Consider the following 19,060-nt stretch of genomic DNA (forward strand, 5'->3'; position numbering starts at 1 on the left):
GAGGGTGGTAAAGCATTGGAATGGGTTCCCTAGCGAGATGGTGGAATCTCCTTCCTTATAGGTTTTTAAGGTCAGGCTTGACAAAGCCCTGGCTGGATGATTTAGTTGGGGATTGGTCCTGCTTTGAGCAGGGGGTTGGACTAGATGACCTCCTGAGGTCCCTTCCAACCCTGATATTCTATGATTCTATGATATCTCAGTAACCATTTTTGAATGTTTTTTAGTCATTACACCGTTAGTTTAGACCCAAGAAGCATCCTTAATGTAAGAGCAAATAAAGAGCCTTACAATATCTTAAAGTAAGGAGCGTGTTTCTTGATACCACAGAATACACCATGAATTTGAAGGTTAAAAACGCCTGACATTTTACTTACCTAAAAAGCACTTGGCAACTGCGTACAAGGCTTGTGGGGGCCAGGGCAAGAACCAGTCAATACCAGTATTGTTAACAAGACCTTTAAAAAAATGAATATTGTCAACAAAACAGTCCATCTTCAGTAGTAACCCCTGATCCTGAAAACATGCTTATGCTTAACTTTACTCATGTGTGTGTTTGCTGGATCAAAACCTTAATTAGTACAGTTGTCTGGTACTTTTAGCAAAGGTGCTTACACATAAGCCAATCCCTCTATTTCAATATCAAATAATGAAGAAAGTGCCCAGTGTCCAGGCCTATCCCTCTTCTAACTCAGTGCATTGTTCTTTAGTATGGGATGCAATAAAACTTCTCTTATTTTCACAGCCACTCACAAATCCACTTTTCTCTGTAAATACCAAACCAGCGGATGGAAACAATTCGAGAGTTACTCTAACACAGAGACTAAATGCTGCAAAACAGGCAGGCCATTTACTGTACATTCCTGGCTCAAAGAAGTTAATCAACTGATTGTTAACTGTCTGACCCAAATATAAACTGACCTTGTAAATGTCAATCAATAATCTCCACTTATGTGTGGTAAGTAACTGTGCAAGTTCTTAATAATGAAACGCACTATGCTGTATGTTTGCCTTGATGCAGTTTAACTGCCTGTGTGTCTGATATCTGCACACACCCACTGGAGTACATAAAAGGCAACTGCCGACCTGCATCCCATACGTACACAGGGGCTAAACACTAAAGTGTTAGATTTAATATACAGACCTGGGAAATTTCTGCAACGCGTTCTCAGGGTATCACCAACTGGTGACATCCCAAGTACAATGTGAAGGTTGTTTGCACTCTTATTTACAAAATACTGCCAGACACTTTCTTTAGCAGGTCCCATTCCAGCTTTAATAGCTTCATCTCCAATCTGACTGAGTATGGAGTCTTTTTCATCGTCTGGAAAAAGTGCTGGTACAATTCCTACCATATAAAGACAGAGGAGTCACAGAAAGTCATCAGTATGGCAAAGAGGCAGCAGGGCGTAGGGAATAAGCATGGGCCCAGAAGTCAGGAAATTCCTGACTTCTAAAATTGGCTCAGCAAAAGTTACTCTTAATAGCTGTGGACAAATCACTTAATTAACCTCTCTGTGTTTCACTGTCCCTATCTAGGAAATGCGGGCAATATTTATGGTACCTTCATATCTTACAAGGGTGTTGTGAGGAATAATTACTTCATTTTTGTTTAGGTTTCAAACATATAAAACATCATAGCTCAAAAGATTGTCTCTTTCACCAACAGAAGTTGGGTCGAGCTTACACAGAGCTCTCTGTGTATCCTGAAAGCTTGTCTCTTTCACCAGCAGAAGTTGGTTCAATAAAAGATATTACCTCCCACACCTTGTCTCTCTGATATCCTGGGACCAACAGGGCTACAACAGGGACCAACAGGGCTACAACAACACTGCAAACAACATATAGGTGCTAAGTAATTTATCGGTGCTTATAATAATGTAAAATAAAATATATTTAAAAATTATTTTGATCACATGCATATGAAAAATTAAAACGCATGCTTCATCAGATTTGTACATAAAACGTAACTAGTGAATATCATAATCAATCTACATTTTAACTGTCACAAACAAATGGCTACTCTATGTATTTAACAACTGATACAGACAGACATCATGACAGGGTTGGACAGACAAATAGACAGACACAGAGATACACACAAGGGAGACAAGGAAAGAGAACACAACAAAGAGAGGTTTCAGAGTAACAGCCGTGTTAGTCTGTATTCGCAAAAAGAAAAGGAGTACTTGTGGCACCTTAGAGACTAACCAATTTATTAGAGCATAAGCTTTCGTGAGCTACTGTAGCTCACGAAAGCTTATGCTCTAATAAATTGGTTAGTCTCTAAGGTGCCACAAGTACTCCTTTTCTTACAACAAAGAGAGTAAGTGTGATCTGTGTAATAGAGATTCTGAAATTGTGGGCTGTGGAGCACTGGTGGGTCACAAAGCACTTGGTGGTGATCTGTGGAGGTTACCTATGCAAGCTCGTGCTGTAGTTTCCATGGGGATTCATAGATATTAAGGTCAGAAGGGACCATTATGATCATCTAGTCTGACCTCCTGCGCAATGCAGGCCACAGAGTCTCACCCACCCACTCCTGCGATAAACATCTCACCTATGTCTGAGCTATTGAAGTCCTCAAATTATGGTTTAAAGACTTCAAGGAGAAGAGAATTCTCCAGAAAGTGACCCGCGCCCCATGCTACAAAGAAAGGCGAAAAACCTCCAGGGCCTCTTTCAATCTGCCCTGGAGGAAAATTCCTTCCCAACCCCAAATATGGCGATTGGATGTTATTCAATTGCCAATGAGAGAGGACGTGTCCTCTGGATCATGAATGGAATCAAAGATTTACATGAGACAATCTCGATTAAGATATAGTCCACATTAAGGAATAGTTTGAGAATTCTGGGTCAAGCACCATGGCCAGGGCAAAATAACCATTCTAGCCCACTAAACCTACCCAGACATATGCATATGACCATGTGGGGATGCAGAAAAGCTATAACCAAAGCCAAGGTTATTTCAGGTAATATTTAAAGAAACAGTGTTTTTGCCCTCAGACTGAAACATGAACTCCAGCATCAGAGGACACAGTACGAATAGGAAACATTAATATTTAAAAGCTACATTTGTCTGGTGGCTCAAGCAAAGGTGCATTTTTGATTGTGCATTGCAAGTATTTATGGATTAGCAACCAATGTTCCTGCATCACCTGAAGTTAACATATTGTTGATGAGTTCCAGGAAACCTTCTTCTGCCACATGGGCATCTGTAAACAGGAAAATCATCGACCTGTTCTCAATACCAAGCTTTACATACAGTGTTTTTAAGTCTTCCCGGAAATTATTTTCTCCATATCCTCGACTCAGAACAATTTCAAACACCTAATAATGTAACATAAAAATACACTTGAAAGACACAGAATATTGTAGAGATGGGCCAACAACATGATTTTGAATCTGGAACGCAACTTCCCCAGGGTTCTGGTTTGGTCCCATAACTAGTAAACATATAATGTGAAAGTAAAATGGTGACAAAATATTTACTGCTCTGTATTCTCTTTAAACTATTCCATCCCCACAATCCTCCAGGCTCAGAACCTCAAAATCATTTTGGACTTCTCCCTCTCCTTTGTTTCCCCACTATCTTATTTAGATATTTGTACATCACTGGGCACGATGAGGCCTCACTGGTGCCTCCGAGAACTACGGCACTACAGATAAATAAAAACAGTGGCAGTTAAAGGCTACTGATTTTTCACTTAGATCTCCAAAACCCACCCTGTATTCTCTGTTCCCACCCACAAACACCCAGGTTCAAGACCTCATAATCTTCCATGCCAAATGACTGTAATCTCCTATCTCCAGCCTCCAAATGCTCACCTCACCCATTTCAATCTCTCCAGAGAGCAGCCATTACCCTGATTTTGACTTCACTCATTTTCCATCATTGTCTGCATCAGGCTTAATTTCTGTGATGTCCCTTTCAAGGCTCTACTCAATTTAGGGACCACCCACCATTTATCTATCCTCACCACCTTTTAGTGAAAATGTGCAATCCCACAGACCTCACATCCAGCTGTATATGCAGCCAGTCTTGCAAGGGACTGTTTTCCTGAGCCTCCCACTCCTACAAGCAGCGCATGGCCACGATCCATCCGTATGATGCGATGCACGCGGGTTAAATGCTCCAAGGCATCATCAAAAAGCACCAGATTCATTTTTGTATTAACTTCATTGTACTCTTCAAGAATCTCCTTTAAAGCCAATTTGTTAGACAGTTAACAACAGAAATGGGAAATGCTGAAAAGGTTAATAAACAAACGTAATGTAATAACAATTTATTTAGAAGCGTTATTACACAAAAGGACATTGAGAAAAAACAGATTATCAGAAAGAATTTAGCATTTAGGATTTCTTCAGCTCATGGAATAGATAGATGTTCACTGATTTCTATTATTTCATACCCAAACCTACTGCCAATGGAAACTATATGTGCATAACAAGGGGCTAATAGACTCCTTAATGGTTCCAAACAAGTTTACTTCACACAAAGAACAAACAAAAGCCTGAACTAGAATATTATGAAAAATGGGCACTATTTATTTACTTTGGAAATGTTTCAATTTCATGGATAAATCTGTTTAAAATCTAATCCAAAACTGAGTTAAAATGAGTTACCGACACCTGTCCTTGAACCCCCCTAACCATTTTTCTTGCTTTATAATCAGTATTTTCCTGTTTGTAAAATGTTTTTCACACAAACAGCAAGGGAAAGTACAACTCAATGAGGAAAGAGTGAAAATGACTATATGCAAAGCACTGTCACATGCACAAAGTAAATGAACTGATAAAATAAGGGGGAAATGCTTTTCTCTCTCTAATCCTTTTCCATTTGAGTGCTCTCAGTTGTTATTAGTCACAAAAGGGGGAAAAATTCAGACTGAAATATGACTTTTCTGTTGACAGCATCCCTTATAAAAAAAACCCCAAACTCATGTTTATAAAACTTGAATTACTTACTTCGAGCCCAGAATGTCTCCAACTTAGGTTTTAGTTAAATGTCAGAAACATAAAGATTAAATGAAGTGAATGCTATTTTTCTGTAGCTTTTAGTCTGGAAACTTGTCAAAGTCTGAATGTACCGCAGGTGGCATGAAATCATAGAAATGTAGACCTGGGAGGAGCTTGGAGAGGTCAGCTAATCCATCCATCTATGTTAATAGCCACACCCACCTGAAGGGCAAACTGTTGTCAACTATGGGTATGGCTACACTGTAAATACAAACCCAAGCTGGCCTGTGCCAGCTGACTGAGGCTCACAGGGCTTGGGCTAAAGGGCGGTTTAACTGTGGTGTAGATGTTTGGACTTGGACTGGAGTCCCAGCTCTGGGACCTCCCACCTCGCAGGGTTCTAGAGCCCAGGCTCCATACCGGAGCCCGAATGCCTATATTGCAATTAAACAGCCCCGCAAACCAGAGCCCTGCTAGTACGAATCAGTTGGCACAGGCCAGTGTGGGTTTTTATAGATATACCCTATAAGTTTATACAGACAAACTCATACACAGATGCTGGTTAAAGCACTATACCTGAAAGAGAGCTTTTGCTGCATCATAGTCCTGGATGTCTTCATAAACACGAGGTTCCCCTTCATTCAGTGCCATTCTGAAGTCTCCAAAAAGAATAGGGTCTCTCATGACCTGCTCTAAATCATCTTTGTAATACTCTTGAATCAAGCCTTGTATATGCCCTTGTACCTTGAAGTATATAAGAGCAAATAGTTAAAATGATGCAAGGAGTTCTGAATTCAGGAACACTAGAAGGGCCTGATCCTGCAAACTCTTATTCATGAGCTATTTGATTGATTTCAATGAGGCTACTGGCACAAATACAACAGCTGCAGGATTGGACTCTACTAGCATTGTGTGTTTATCCTCTAAAACCCTGCAATATATACAAGCAGCCCAGGCACTACTGATGCCAGTGAGCTGCACAGGTTTAACAGAGAGCAGAATATGCCCATTATAAAAAACACGACCATTATTCTAGTAAAATGACATACCACCCTTCACTCTTATAGTTAGTTCTGATGTCTTGCCACCAGTGTCGCCCACACTTCATTCACTCTTGTAATACATAATGTAGACACATATTGTATACAGCACACACATATGCACATAAATATAAATGCATTCATACACTCATATATACATTATATAGTATTGGATGCAAACATATCAAAGTGTAAGGAGATTTAGCACATCAAAATGTTTTTTGTTATTCAAATATTTTATGGTACTACACAAGAAATTGTGAGCTCCCCATCCTGCAGCCTTTACAGAGACAAAATTTCCATTCGGCCAGTGTATAGCTGCCTAAATTCATAGTTTTTAATACTGATTGTCATCAGTTTATCTCAGGGCCTGATGCTAACCCTTAATCGGGTAAAACTCACATGATTGGGACTGGTAAGCTTCAGGACTCAATACTGCAGAGCTATATTGAGATGATGGTAACCATGGCAATGAAGCATAGAGTCACAGAGTTTAAGGCCAGAAGGTCACCTAGGATGACCTCTTGTAGATGCATGAGTAGTTCACGGAGTCAGCAGAAGCCTAACACGCATGCAGCACCTCATTCAGCTTTCCAGTGCTATATTTTATATATCTGATGCCTGTAATGCCCAGAAGTTTGTGATATCACAGTAAAATCACAGCTTAAATGACCTTTTGTCCGTTTGTGGGTTTGTTCACTTATTCTGTTGTAGCCAGTTACTAACCTTTTTCATGGTTTTTACATCAGTGGGCTATGGGTATGTCTACACTGTGAAATTAGGTCGATTTTATAGAAGTCAATTTTTAGAAACCGATTTTATACAGTCGATTGCGTATGTCCACACTAAGCGCTTAAGTCGGTGAGTGCGTCCTCACTACTGTGGCTAGCATTGACTTACAGAGCAGTGCACTCTGGGTACCTATCCCACAGTTCCCGCAGTCTCTGCCCATTGGAATTCTGGGTTAAGCTCCCAATGCCTGATGAGGCAAAAACATTGTTGCGGGTGGTTTTGGGTACATGTCCTCAGGCCCCCCTCCCTCCATCCCTCCCTCCATGAAAGCAACGGTAGACAATCGTTTCGCGCCCTTTTTCCTGGGTTACCCATGCAGATGCCATACCACGGCAAGCATGGAGCCCACTCAGCTCACCGTCACCGTTCGCCTCCTGGGTGCTGCTGGCAGACGCGGTACTGCATTGCTACACAGCAGCAGCTCCTTGCCTTCGCGGCAGACGGTGCAGTAGGACTGAAAGCCGTCGTACGTCTCCTGGGTGCTCCTGGCAGACCTCGTTGAGGTCTATCAGGGCGCCTGAACAGACATGGCTATTCTCCTCTTAGAGCACCGAATGGGAGCCAGAGACTCCAGGTCATTCTCTTCTTTAAGTTTCATCTCATGGAGATTCAGTCCTGCCCGGAATATCATGGGAGCTGGAGGCTTCTTCCTCAGGCTGCTCTCCCAGCCGGCAGCACTGCACAGTTCACCTACCTCAGCCTACCCCTTGCTCCCATGGCTCATGAAGCCTGGACAGTAGAAAGGAGCAGTTCAACTATAGGCTGAGCAAGTGCAGAATGGTGGTAGAATGTGCCTTTGGACGTTTAAAAGCTCGCTGGTGCTGTTTGCTGACTAGGTCAGATCTCAGCGCAACCAACATTCCCATTGTTATTGCTGCTTGCTGTGTGCTCCATAATATCTGTGAGAGTAAGGGGGAGACGTTTATGGTGTGGTGGGAGGTTGAGGCAAATCGCCTGGAGTCCGATTTTGAGTAGCCGGACACCGGGGCGATTAGAAGAGCACAGCAAGGCGCGCTGTGCATCAGAGAGGCTTTGAAAACCAGTTTCATGACTGGCCAGGCTTCGGTGTGACAGTTGTGTGTGTTTCTCCTTCATGCAAACCTGCCCTCTTTGTTGATTTTAATTCCCTGTAAGCCAACCACCCTCCTCCCTTCGAAATAAAGTAACTATTGTTTTGAAACCATGCATTCTTTCTTTATTAATTAAAAAAAAATGAGATAACGGACAAGGTAGCCTGGGTGGGGTGGGGGAGGAGGGAAGGACAAGGTCACATTGCTTATTGTAGCCACACTAAAAATCAAACTGTTTGAATGACAGCCTTCTGTTGCTTGGGCCATCCCCTGGAGTGGAGTGGCTGGGTGCCCAGAGCCTCCCCCTCCGTGTTCTTGGGCATCTGGATGAGGAGGCTATGGAACATGGGGAGGAGGGGAGGCGGTTATACAGTGGATGCAGTGGGGGTCTGTGCTCTTGTTGGCTTTCCTGCAGCTCCAACAGACACTTCATCACATCCTTTTGCTTCCCCAACAGACGCTTCATTATTTCTGTTTGCTCCCCCATTAGCCTCAGCATCGCGTCCTGCCTCCACTCTTCACACTCACTTAATTCTTTCCTGGCCTCTGCCACTGAATGCCTCCATGCATTAAGCTGTGCCCTATCAGTATGGGAGGACTGCATGTGCTCGGAAAACATGTCATCGCGAGTGCGTTTTTTTCGCCTTCTAATCTGCGATAACCCCAGGGACAGAGATGATAGGGGAAGCATAGAAACATTCTACACTCTACAATTCTGGGGGGACTGCATGATCACCTGTGTTGCTGAGTTCGCCATGCTGACCAAACAGGAAATGAAATTCAAAAGTTCCCGGGGCTTTTCCTGTGTACCTGGCTAGCGCATCGGAGTTCAAAATGTTGTCCAGAGTGGTCACAATGTAGCACTCTGGGATAGCTCCTGGAGGCCAATACCGTTGATTTGCATCCGCACTACCCCAAATTCGACCCAGCAAGGTCGATTTTAGCGCTACTTCCTTCATTGGGGAGGAGTACAGAAGGCGATTTTAAGAGCCCTTTAGGTCGACGGAACAGGGTTGGTTGTGTGGTCGCAGTCATTTATAAATCGACCTAACACGGCTAAATTCAACCTAACCCCGTAGTGCAGAACAGGCCTATGTTTAAATAAATTACACTGGTGTAAAACTGGAGTGACGCAGTGGTGAATCAGGGCCACAGTTTGATTTCAAGACTGTAGTACAACAGTTGTTATCTTTACTGTTTTGAACTAATTCCCATATTAATATAAAGGATTACTAGTAAATGGAAGAAGTTACTTACCAATGTCTTGTCTACTTCATTGATCAATCTATCATGGAAAACTCTCAGGCACTCATTTCTCCAGACTCGCAACATCTGTGTGACTGTTTGGAACCTATATCAAAGTTAAAGAATCAGACTTTACCAAATCAGTGGACACAACAAATAAGGTGGTTAATAGCGCTGTTATCAAATCAGGATTTGTTTCCTTTTTCACTGGAAAGAGTAACTTTATCTGCAGAGATCATATTTTACAGTTCTTGTCATCAGGAACAATATTACAATTCAGGATTTTCTAAACTCCTTTCCTCCCCTAAGTGATGTATCTACAATGAAAGGCAAAACAGAGACAACTGCATCTATGCATAGGTTCCTTTTTTACCTACCTGGATAAAAAAAGAAATCTACATAGCTATTCACATAGCCCAATCACTGATTAATTTTATCTTCAATTTAATTTGATTAAAACCTCAGTAATCAAACACTTTTACCCTTCATTCTCAGCAATGCTGTTCAGGCAAAAGTACTGGTTAATTTGGCTATAAAAAGTTCCCATTTAGGTCCCCAATTCAGCAAAACATTTAATCATATGCTTCAATTTGTCCAAGTCAACAAAGCACTTAAGCACATGCATGTGCTTAAACCCCACTGACTGAAGTACAGGCCTAAAGTTTTGTGCTTAAGTACTTTGCTGAACTGTGTTGGACGGCTGAATCGGGGCCTTAATAATTAAAGAAAAGGCCACAACACTTAATGGGACAGAAGAAAAACAAGTAATGATATTAAAAGATGCTTTACAGATATTTGTTACTGACTTCATTAGCACTGCCATGCACTATGCAACCTGGAGGTCAGGTGAATAACAAGATAAACCATTAATTTACTCAAAACAATAGGAAGCAACTTGACTGAAATAAGAAAAAGGCATTGCAATCAAAATTAAGATCAAAGCTGTGGCATAGCAGAAGCCGGGTAGCTGAAAGTAAGTATAGACACAGCATCCCTAACCTATGCCATTACAGATAGGCAAAGGCATATTGACATGGGTTGACTTAAATGTCAGTCTTAAACAGGTGATAACTGAACAGCTGAGAATTATGCTAGAGCGAGGAACTCTCACCTGGGGTAAAGCTGGCAGAACAGACGCCTGCACCAAGTGCCCCCCTGATCCTGGCATGGAGTGTGTGTCAGGAAAAGGAGGTGGTATATCAGAGCACAGTGATCCTCAGCTGGTATATGGTTCTTTAGGGACTATATGCTGCTGGAAGTAAATCAGAGAAGCTCTAGACTTCTCTAACTCACACCACAGCTTAGAATGGTCCAGACACCCCCTTACTATCAAGAAGCTGTATCTGACTCCCTGATGCCCAATTCTCCTGAGCAAAGCACAGCTCAGCTGCAGGAGAAAAGCTACCCCTTATTATCTCCTATTTATGTGACTGCTACATATGGGTTTCAGAGTAGCAGCCATGTTAGTCTGTATTTGTGAAAAGAAAAGGATTACTTGTGGCACCTTAGAGACTAAATTTGTTAGTCTCTAAGGTACCACAAGTACTCCTTTTCTTTTTACATATGGGTGTTTTCCAGATAGCAAAACTGCCTCGCACTGGGCCAGATCATAAATGAGTGTAGTTCCACTGAAGTCAATATTTCTAAATATTTTTTCACTTACCGCTCTGGGGTTGTAAGAACAAGTCCATTGTAGACCCTGGAGAGATCACGCAGATTAAAAATATAATGGAATTTGGAAGGAGTTGGTGGTAGATCCCGGACAATTGCTTTATAAAGTTCCAAAGTACAGAACGTCATCTTGTCAGTGATCGCTGCTATAGAGTCATTAAAAATCTGCAAACATGAGAAAGGCAAGAGTTCTTCACGAGACTGATTGGGGAGAAATGCATTTCATCAAACATACTTCACTTTCCTACTCTTCTACCCCTACTTGACAGATTTAAAATAAGTCAGTGCAAGTCATGTTCTTCAGAAATTCAGTGTATAATGTAACGTGTGCATCTGACATTTAGTCTGGCTATTTTATTATTTAGATTGTAAACTCTTTGGTGCAGGGGACATCTTTTTGTTCTGTGTTTGTACAGCACCTACCACAATGGGGTTCTGCTCCCATGACTGGTGCTCCTAGGCACTACTGCAATATGGATAATAAATAATATTCTCATATATAAAATTGCAATTTCATGTGCTCAGTGATGCAGTTTAATGCATTATATTTAATTTTCTGTGTTTCTTTTCAAGTCAATATTTTGTAGATCTTTGTGCATTTACAGTAACTGGCTATAGGCAGCTATGAAAAACATCAATTTACGAAGTGTCTTCTGGCTTAAAAGTCTATTGCTCAATATGTATCAATTCAGCACAAGATGACCACTCTACTAATTTTTTATTAGAAATATTCTTTGAACAGCTACAAAAAACACTTACTTTATGGTGGGTTTTCTTTTCTGATCTTAATAATACTTTAGTATTTATACTATCTGAAGACCAATAAACACATTAAAAAATCCCATTACAAGGAGAAAGGAAAGAGGAGGGAAAGAAGAAGAGAAAAGCATGTAAGGTTCTAAAATGAATCAGAATGATTAATGTGGGGAAGTGAAAATGATTTGCAAAACTGTTTGTCAGCAGCAATGTGGGGCCTGATCCAAAAGTCTACATTGAAGTCAACGGAAAGACTCTCATGATTTCAGTGCGTCTGTAGAAAAGGACCATAATGGGTAACAAAATCTCTTAGTAGAGTGATTGCAATACTGCCAATCTGAAGTGTGGCGTTATTGTTTGCTACTACTTCACAACACTTTGCCTTCCCAGGCAAGTTGTTCCCTATTTGCAGCCAAATTCTTCCCTTGGATAAATGTATGAGGCTCTCCCAACTTGAATGAAGACCCAGGAAAGTATCTGAATGCCCACTAATAACAGTCACCAAGCTGTAAGGGAAAGACTGGCCACAAACGGGAAGAGGGGAAATCATTAAAAGAAACACTTTCAGGTTCTGTAGTTTCATGGAAGATAAAACTAATTAAAAATAACAACCCTATTAAGCCTTTTAAATAAATTAAAATTACCTCAGTGTGACCTTTCAAGATGGAGGCATAAATCAAATGCAAAGATTCCTCAGAAGGAAAAGGTACATTGAAAACACTGAAGAGTGAAATGAATCGAGGGTCAACTTCATTACGACCTCCTCCAGCTTTGCCCATGGCAGCAATAAAGCCAAGGTCTCGAAGACTCTTACAATTCATCTCCTTACCACGGTCATATAAGGAACCTTTTTCCAAGAGCAACTTCAACAAGGCAATTGGTTGCTGTGTGCCATATTCATCAACCTTTGTAAAATGAAAGAGCCAACATATTTCAATCACAGCATGTCTGAGTCACCTGTAACTACTTTGAGCAAGAAATCATTAGCTCCATATTCAATAGACTATTAGCATGTCTAAGTAACATTTCGTAGGGCTTTGGGCACTGATTGTCCTCACTCATTCTGATTGTCTCAGGTGGGGAAAGCACCTCATGTTGCTGATGAGAGACACACAGGTACACCCCTACCCAGCTCTTGGAGAGATATGGATGGATTCTAAGGAAGTCACGTCTCACGGCGCCAATATCAACCAGAGGGAGGGTCAGTGTATCACAGGAATTTTAAGGGCAAGAAGAAAGGAGGATCCTGATGGTGGATCCTGATGGCAAAAGAGGCCACTCAAGACAATCTGCCACCATTGGCAACACTTCAGTGTGATGCTCTCCTTCTTATAGGCCTAGGGCAGCAAATTTGGCCCAGCCATCCCTCTGTCATGATGAAGGAGTTGCTGGGCCAAATTTGGGTGAGTGGCATTGCAACCTCGCACACTGAGTCACAATGCCTCTCAAATTTGGCCCGGCCACCCCTCTGTCATGGGGGGCTCTAGGCAGCTGCCTAGTTTGACTATAGATAGAGCGACCCCGGGATGGCAGCCTATCCACCAAAAAAGATACATTTTTAAAGTTTAAGAGTGATATTGTAATAGCACTGAAATATGCCAGGGTGCTCAGAGGTCCAAACCTTAGAAATTGGAAGGTACAAAGCTGAAGTCCAAGCATGTATAATTAACCCAGTTGGACCTGTGCATTAATGGACCACAAGAATGCAGCCTATCATCTTCTTATGTTATATTGCGAACAGGATTGTAGCTTACCCTTGGCATGTTCATATCATCCATGAAAACCAGGAGCCGCTTTCCCATAGGGGGTCCATAAGTATCCTTAGTACGTTTCTCTACATTTGCTTCTAAGTTTCTCTGAATGTCCATTGATGTTGTGCGAGAAGAAAAGTTAATTATTAGCAGCACCTACACAGGAAGAAAAAACTTGATCAAAACGGTTTTTAAAAATATTTTAAATGGCACTTTTTAGACAATGTTTTTCACATTTGACAATATGAACAAAATAGCACACCAGCTGTGAATTAAACACCATTCTGGTCTGGCTATTCATGTAGAATATAGCCAGTATCACTCTGGGGGTTCAATAAGACACCAAGATGGTCATTTGATAAATACATTTTTATCTTATAAAAAACTGAATCCCTATTTACGAATAACTACATTAATCCAAAAATATTTTAGATACTTAGGACCTTGCAATCAGAACCCTGCATCCAAGTGCAGCCTCATCAAAGTCAAGGGAGCTGTGCACAGACTCAGGGCTCTACCAGTGCAAATCCAGTTGTTGAATTGGGGTTTTAAACTGGAGGTATTATTTCACCCACCACGGAAATGCAGCCACCTCTGGGGTGAAATGCAACTATTTAACAACATACAACATGAGAAAGAGGAAAACACAGGTTTTATAAACAGAACAGAACCCACGAGTACATACATTAGTGTCTTGGTTTAGGTTTTTTAGAAATGTTTGTGTAGTTGCAGTCTTAGAAGTACCAGATTCACCAACAAGAACAACAGGGTGTTTGATTTTTACCATCTGTTCTAACAACCATGTAGTGCGTGTTGTATCCACAGTAGGAACTATTAAAAAAAAGAGTAAAAGATCAATTTAAAATGCAGCAGAGCTGGAGGTTTTGCATATGTAAGCACTGCTGGTGCAAACCCATACTGTGTTAATATACAGTTGTATAAAAAGAGTAATCTGAAACAGCAGATAAGTAACCATATTTAAGAACAATCTTAATTGCACAACCCTCTCTTTTCAATATTTATTGTGGAAACTTTATTTATGTGTGTTGAAATAGATTACATTCACCCCATGCACAGATCCAGCAAAAGCTTGTGCACCATTTAAGCCCCACTTAACCGCTATTTTGAGGATTTAACTGGGATTTATGAAGGCCTTTTACTGGAGCTCTGCAGAGGTGAATTATGCACTGTGTGACTAGATTGAAGCAATTAGGGATAACTTTAGTGGCCATATAATTTATTTGTGTTTTCAGTGAAGTTGACATGTACTTGCTGAATTGTTACTATAAAATTATATGCATTACTTTGTCATAACTGTACAACTCACTTGTCACTATTTTATTATGCTCACATAACAACTTATATTGTCAGGTTTCAGAGTAGCAGCCGTGTTAGTCTGATTTGAAGGTATACATTGTCCCCAAATGTGAAATAGTTATGGGTGAGGACAAAGTCACAAAGTTCAGCCACCAGGTTTGCCGTGACATTATCGGGGATAGTGTTCCTGATGACTTGTAGGCCATCTTCGTGTGGACTGTTGGTGTAGAGGGCTTCTACATCCATAGTGGCCAGGATGATGTTTTCAGGAAGATCACCGATGGATTGTAGTTTCCTCAGGAAGTCAGTGGTGTCTCGAAGATAGCTGGGAGTGCTGGTAGCGTAGGGCCTGAGGAGGGAGTCTACATAGCCAGACAATCCTGCTGTCAGGGTGCCAATGCCTGAGATGATGGGGTGCCCAGGATTTCCAGGTTTATGGATCTTGGGTAGCAGATAGAATACCCCAGGTCGGGGTTCCAGGGGTGTGTCTGTGCAGATTTGTTCTTGTGCTTTTTCAGGGAGTTTCTTGAGCAAATGCTGTAGTTTCTTTTGGTAACCCTCAGTGGGATCAGAGGGTAATGGCTTGTAGAAAGTGGTGTTGGAGAGCTGCCGAGCAGCCTCTTGTTCATATTCTGACCTATTCATGATGACAACAGCACCTCCTTTGTCAGCCTTTTTGATTATGATGTCAGAGTTGTTTCTGAGGCTGTGGATGGCATTGTGTTCTGCACGGCTGAAGTTATGGGGCAAGTGATGCTGCTTTTCCACAATTTCAGCCCATGCACGTCGGCGGAAGCATATATTGTATTATGGGATTTCATGACATGTTAATTTTTACTCTGACTAGGCAATTAAGCCAGGATCTGTGATTTTCCTGGCTTGTCTACCCTGGGAGACTGTGGGTTGGTCTTTTTCACTGGTTTAGCAACTCCCTACTTTTTACCTTAGTAGTTATGTAAAACATGGTTCCTAACAATCCTTAAAAGATGAACTGTGAACTAACTCATTTTTTATCCAACTCCAACTGCTTCTTTATTATATATAAAGATGGCCTGACTGTTCTTTTTTTCCTTGTCCTTTACATTAAGATGTATCATGAATATCAGTTTTCCACATTCCCCTGAAAGGTTTTGACAAGATCCTTGAAGAACTTGAAGGGTGACATCCCACAAGGCTGGACCTGAACAGTTGATCTCTGCCACTGAGAGGGAAGGAGTGTTGAGTCTAAGGCTATGTCTACACTTAAAATTCTACAGCCCCACAGCTGCAGCTGCACCAATGCAGCACTTAAATGTAAAAAAAGTTACTACAGCAATGGGAGGGGTTCTCCCGTCGCAGTAGTTAACCCACCTACCCAAGAGGCAGTAGTTAGTTGGACTGAAGAATTCTTCCATTGACCTAGTGCTGTCTACTCGGGGACGTAGGTTGGCTTAACTATGTCGCTCAGCAGGGTGTGGATTATTCACAATCCTGAGCGACATGCAAATGTGTAGACTAGCCCAGCTGTCTAAGGTAACAGTCTATTATGATGGCACCATTCAAACCCTCCTAAGACCTTGCTGGAGTCCTCCAGCATGAAGAAGGCTATCAAAGCCCAATATTTCTAATTGGAAAAAAGGGCAAAAAAAGAAAAACCCCTTGCAGTAAACTTTAAGGCTATTGCTGTATATCACAAAGGAGCAGTAAAGAGCAAAAATTTTTTTTTTTGCCTTGTCATTCATCTTCAGTTCCTGAATGAAACATCCCAGAATGGAATCCTGCACTGCACAGGTTATTTATTACTAGAGGGCTATAGATAGCACATTTTAGATTAAAGGATACTAACACTTACCTAGAATGTCAATAAATTTCACATCAAGCTTATGAAAGTATTGAGGAACTAGTTTGCTCCAAGGTATCCACTTTTTTTGACGCCCATCAAAATGAAAGTCATACAAAGTTGGAAGCTGACCTGCAATCCACAATGTGGTTCTCGTTTAACAACTAAAGATCATCTGGGACATTGAAATATTTCAGGAGAAACATCATTTGACTAAGATAAATGTGCAGGGTGAGATTTTGTAATAAGAGGTGCAGCACAGAACTCGCAGCCTGGGGGAGTATCCTATGGTATCTTTAAGTCACTTTGGTGCCCTCTCAATCTTGGGTTACTCCAGGGGCTAGAGAGGCCCTGACAGCCTGTCTAAGTCATCTGAGAGACAAGGTGGGTGAGGTTATATCTTTTATTGGACCAACTTCCGTTGGTGAGAGAGACAAGCTCTCAAGCTTATACAGAGCTCTGCTTCAGGTCACCTCTCTGTAAGCTTGAAAACTTGTTTCTCTCTCCAACAGAATTTAGTCCAACAAAAGGTATTACCTCACCCACCTTGTCTCTAATATCCTGGGACCGATATGGCTACAACAACGCTGCATGTCTACATTATGGCAGTCTCCCCAGACTTCCCAAGGCCATAGTGAGCGCTGCCTAGAGTCTATGCAGCGCTGAGTGCTGAGGCCTCCCCGACATGCCATTCCCACCCCAGCCCCCAGACCACCGCTATCCCAGGACTTGCAAGGGGGACCCTCAGGAGCAGTCTTGTGGCTGTCTTCCACAGTGTTTCCTGCCTGGGCAATCCTCCCCTGGGTGGAACTCTTCTCAGAGAGTGGGTCAGTACTTGAGAGTCATTCAAAGTCAATAGTAGCAGATGGCTCTCAGTGACAGTCCTTCAAAGAGGTGTCAAAAACACCTTTGTAGCACAAGACAAATGTCTGGAGTGCAGAACAACACGCTGCCCTCAGGCAAGTTTAGACATGATGTTCAACACATCTTGTATTTAACTGTGAGACTCTGAGTACATTTCCCAGACCTGAAGCAGAGCTCTGTGTAGCTTAAAAGCTTGTCTCTCCCACCAACAGAAGTTGGTCCAATAAAAGATATTACCTCAGCCACCTTGTCTCTCTAATATCCTGCATACAACATACAATACAAACTGTTTGATACAGGCATATCCCACTCTGTCACAGCTGTTTTTTTTTAAAACAAGGGAAATGTCCCAGATTAAATTATAAATGACAAAATCCTACCTGGCAGTTCCCCTGGTTTAGCCATGACATTATCATCTTGAACCATTGACATTGAGGAAATACGTTTAATACTTTCATCAAATTTAATTCTTCCAGTATCAAGGAGGGTAGCACCTAAAGAGGAATACAAAGCTTCCAGGAAGTAGCATTCCAGAACATCAGGATCATCGGGTTCCAGCACTACTACGGCTTCCAGCATCATAGTCAACTGCATCACCTGTGATAAAAAATTGAGAAACAACAGCTTCAGATGAAGTTCAGAATTATGATGACTTTTAATATGCCTTCTTTTCTTTTCATGCCTTTGGGGCAAGGCAATATATCCAAATGTGTTGTGATGATTTGTGTGCATATAGGTGTGTTTCTTCTAATATAGGTATTCATTAAAGTAAAATAATAGTGTTAGCAACTGACTGTCTTTATTTTAGTGGAAATAGAGGCGTATTTTGTCTAGAGGTCATACTGAGGAACACTTTGGTTTCACCGCTATCATTGGCTTGCTGTGTAAACTTAGAGAAGTTATGTAGCCCCTCTGTGCCTCAGTTTCCCCTTCTGTAGAAGCGTCTTAATCAATACTCTTTATATCTTACCATATTTAAATCTGTTTGGGGAACAATGGTTTTCAGCTTCTCTCCTTGCTTGCCATCCACAATTCCTTCTACAATCATATCAATAAGGTATGGTACGTATTTTTCAAAGAGACGATTTAATTCAACTTGTTCTTGCTGAGAAAAAAGAGATAGGACATAGCCACATAGAAACATTAAAAGCCAGTTTGCTACCTGTCTAACCAACTGTAAGTAGTCTTAGGACTTGTCTAAGCAGCCCCATAATTTGGACTATGAGGGTATGAAATTCCACACACACTAGCATCCTGCGGTCTAACTGCCCTGTGTGGATGCTGCGGGTGTGAATGAGAAGGTATCTAGGTCTGTTTGAAAGATGACTTTGTTAACATGAACTAGGTACCTTCTAGTCTGTGCCAGCAGCATCCACATGGGGCAGAGCACAACAATTTGGGACACTGCAATTTCCACCCCTATAGTCCACATTGTGACACAGTTTAGACATAGCCATAGAGATGTTCCCTGTACCAGAGGAGGTCTGGGTATGGTTCCCTCAAGAGGTGCAACATCATTCTATGGGCCAGATTCTCAGCAGGAATAGATCTGAATCAGCCAGCTGAAGGCAGTAGAGCTATGCCAACTAAAACCCACTATGCATCTGGTCCTTTGAATCCAAATCAACTGAGAACACTGAGCCAGCCCAAGGGTTAACTCTTGTAGAACTGAGCTGAATTCACAGAATTCTTGCTTCTCCAGTTTCCAGAGAGATCAGGACATGTTGCAGGAAGAACTTAATCAAGTGAGGAACTTCCAGGTATAGGAGGCCATTCTCT

General features: G+C 41.6%; 1 protein-coding gene across 1 annotated transcript in view; it reads right to left on the reverse strand.

Annotated features, from left to right (window-relative positions):
- Positions 1 to 19,060, reverse strand: part of DNAH10 (dynein axonemal heavy chain 10) — a 102,649-nt gene that overhangs the window by 30,854 nt on the left and 52,735 nt on the right. Inside the window, exons 42-54 of the mRNA XM_073313413.1 lie at positions 18,252 to 18,386; positions 17,662 to 17,878; positions 16,430 to 16,549; positions 13,967 to 14,112; positions 13,285 to 13,437; positions 12,175 to 12,435; positions 10,767 to 10,939; positions 9,116 to 9,209; positions 5,533 to 5,700; positions 4,011 to 4,199; positions 3,156 to 3,327; positions 1,142 to 1,345; positions 375 to 455 (exon numbers count right to left, since the gene is read on the reverse strand). Of these exons, the coding sequence (XP_073169514.1) occupies positions 375 to 455; positions 1,142 to 1,345; positions 3,156 to 3,327; positions 4,011 to 4,199; positions 5,533 to 5,700; positions 9,116 to 9,209; positions 10,767 to 10,939; positions 12,175 to 12,435; positions 13,285 to 13,437; positions 13,967 to 14,112; positions 16,430 to 16,549; positions 17,662 to 17,878; positions 18,252 to 18,386 (2,113 nt within the window). The remainder of the gene's footprint in view (positions 1 to 374; positions 456 to 1,141; positions 1,346 to 3,155; positions 3,328 to 4,010; positions 4,200 to 5,532; positions 5,701 to 9,115; positions 9,210 to 10,766; positions 10,940 to 12,174; positions 12,436 to 13,284; positions 13,438 to 13,966; positions 14,113 to 16,429; positions 16,550 to 17,661; positions 17,879 to 18,251; positions 18,387 to 19,060) is intronic.

Source organism: Lepidochelys kempii, chromosome 15, assembly GCF_965140265.1.
Source record: "Lepidochelys kempii isolate rLepKem1 chromosome 15, rLepKem1.hap2, whole genome shotgun sequence".
Taxonomy (NCBI): Eukaryota; Metazoa; Chordata; order Testudines; family Cheloniidae; genus Lepidochelys; species Lepidochelys kempii.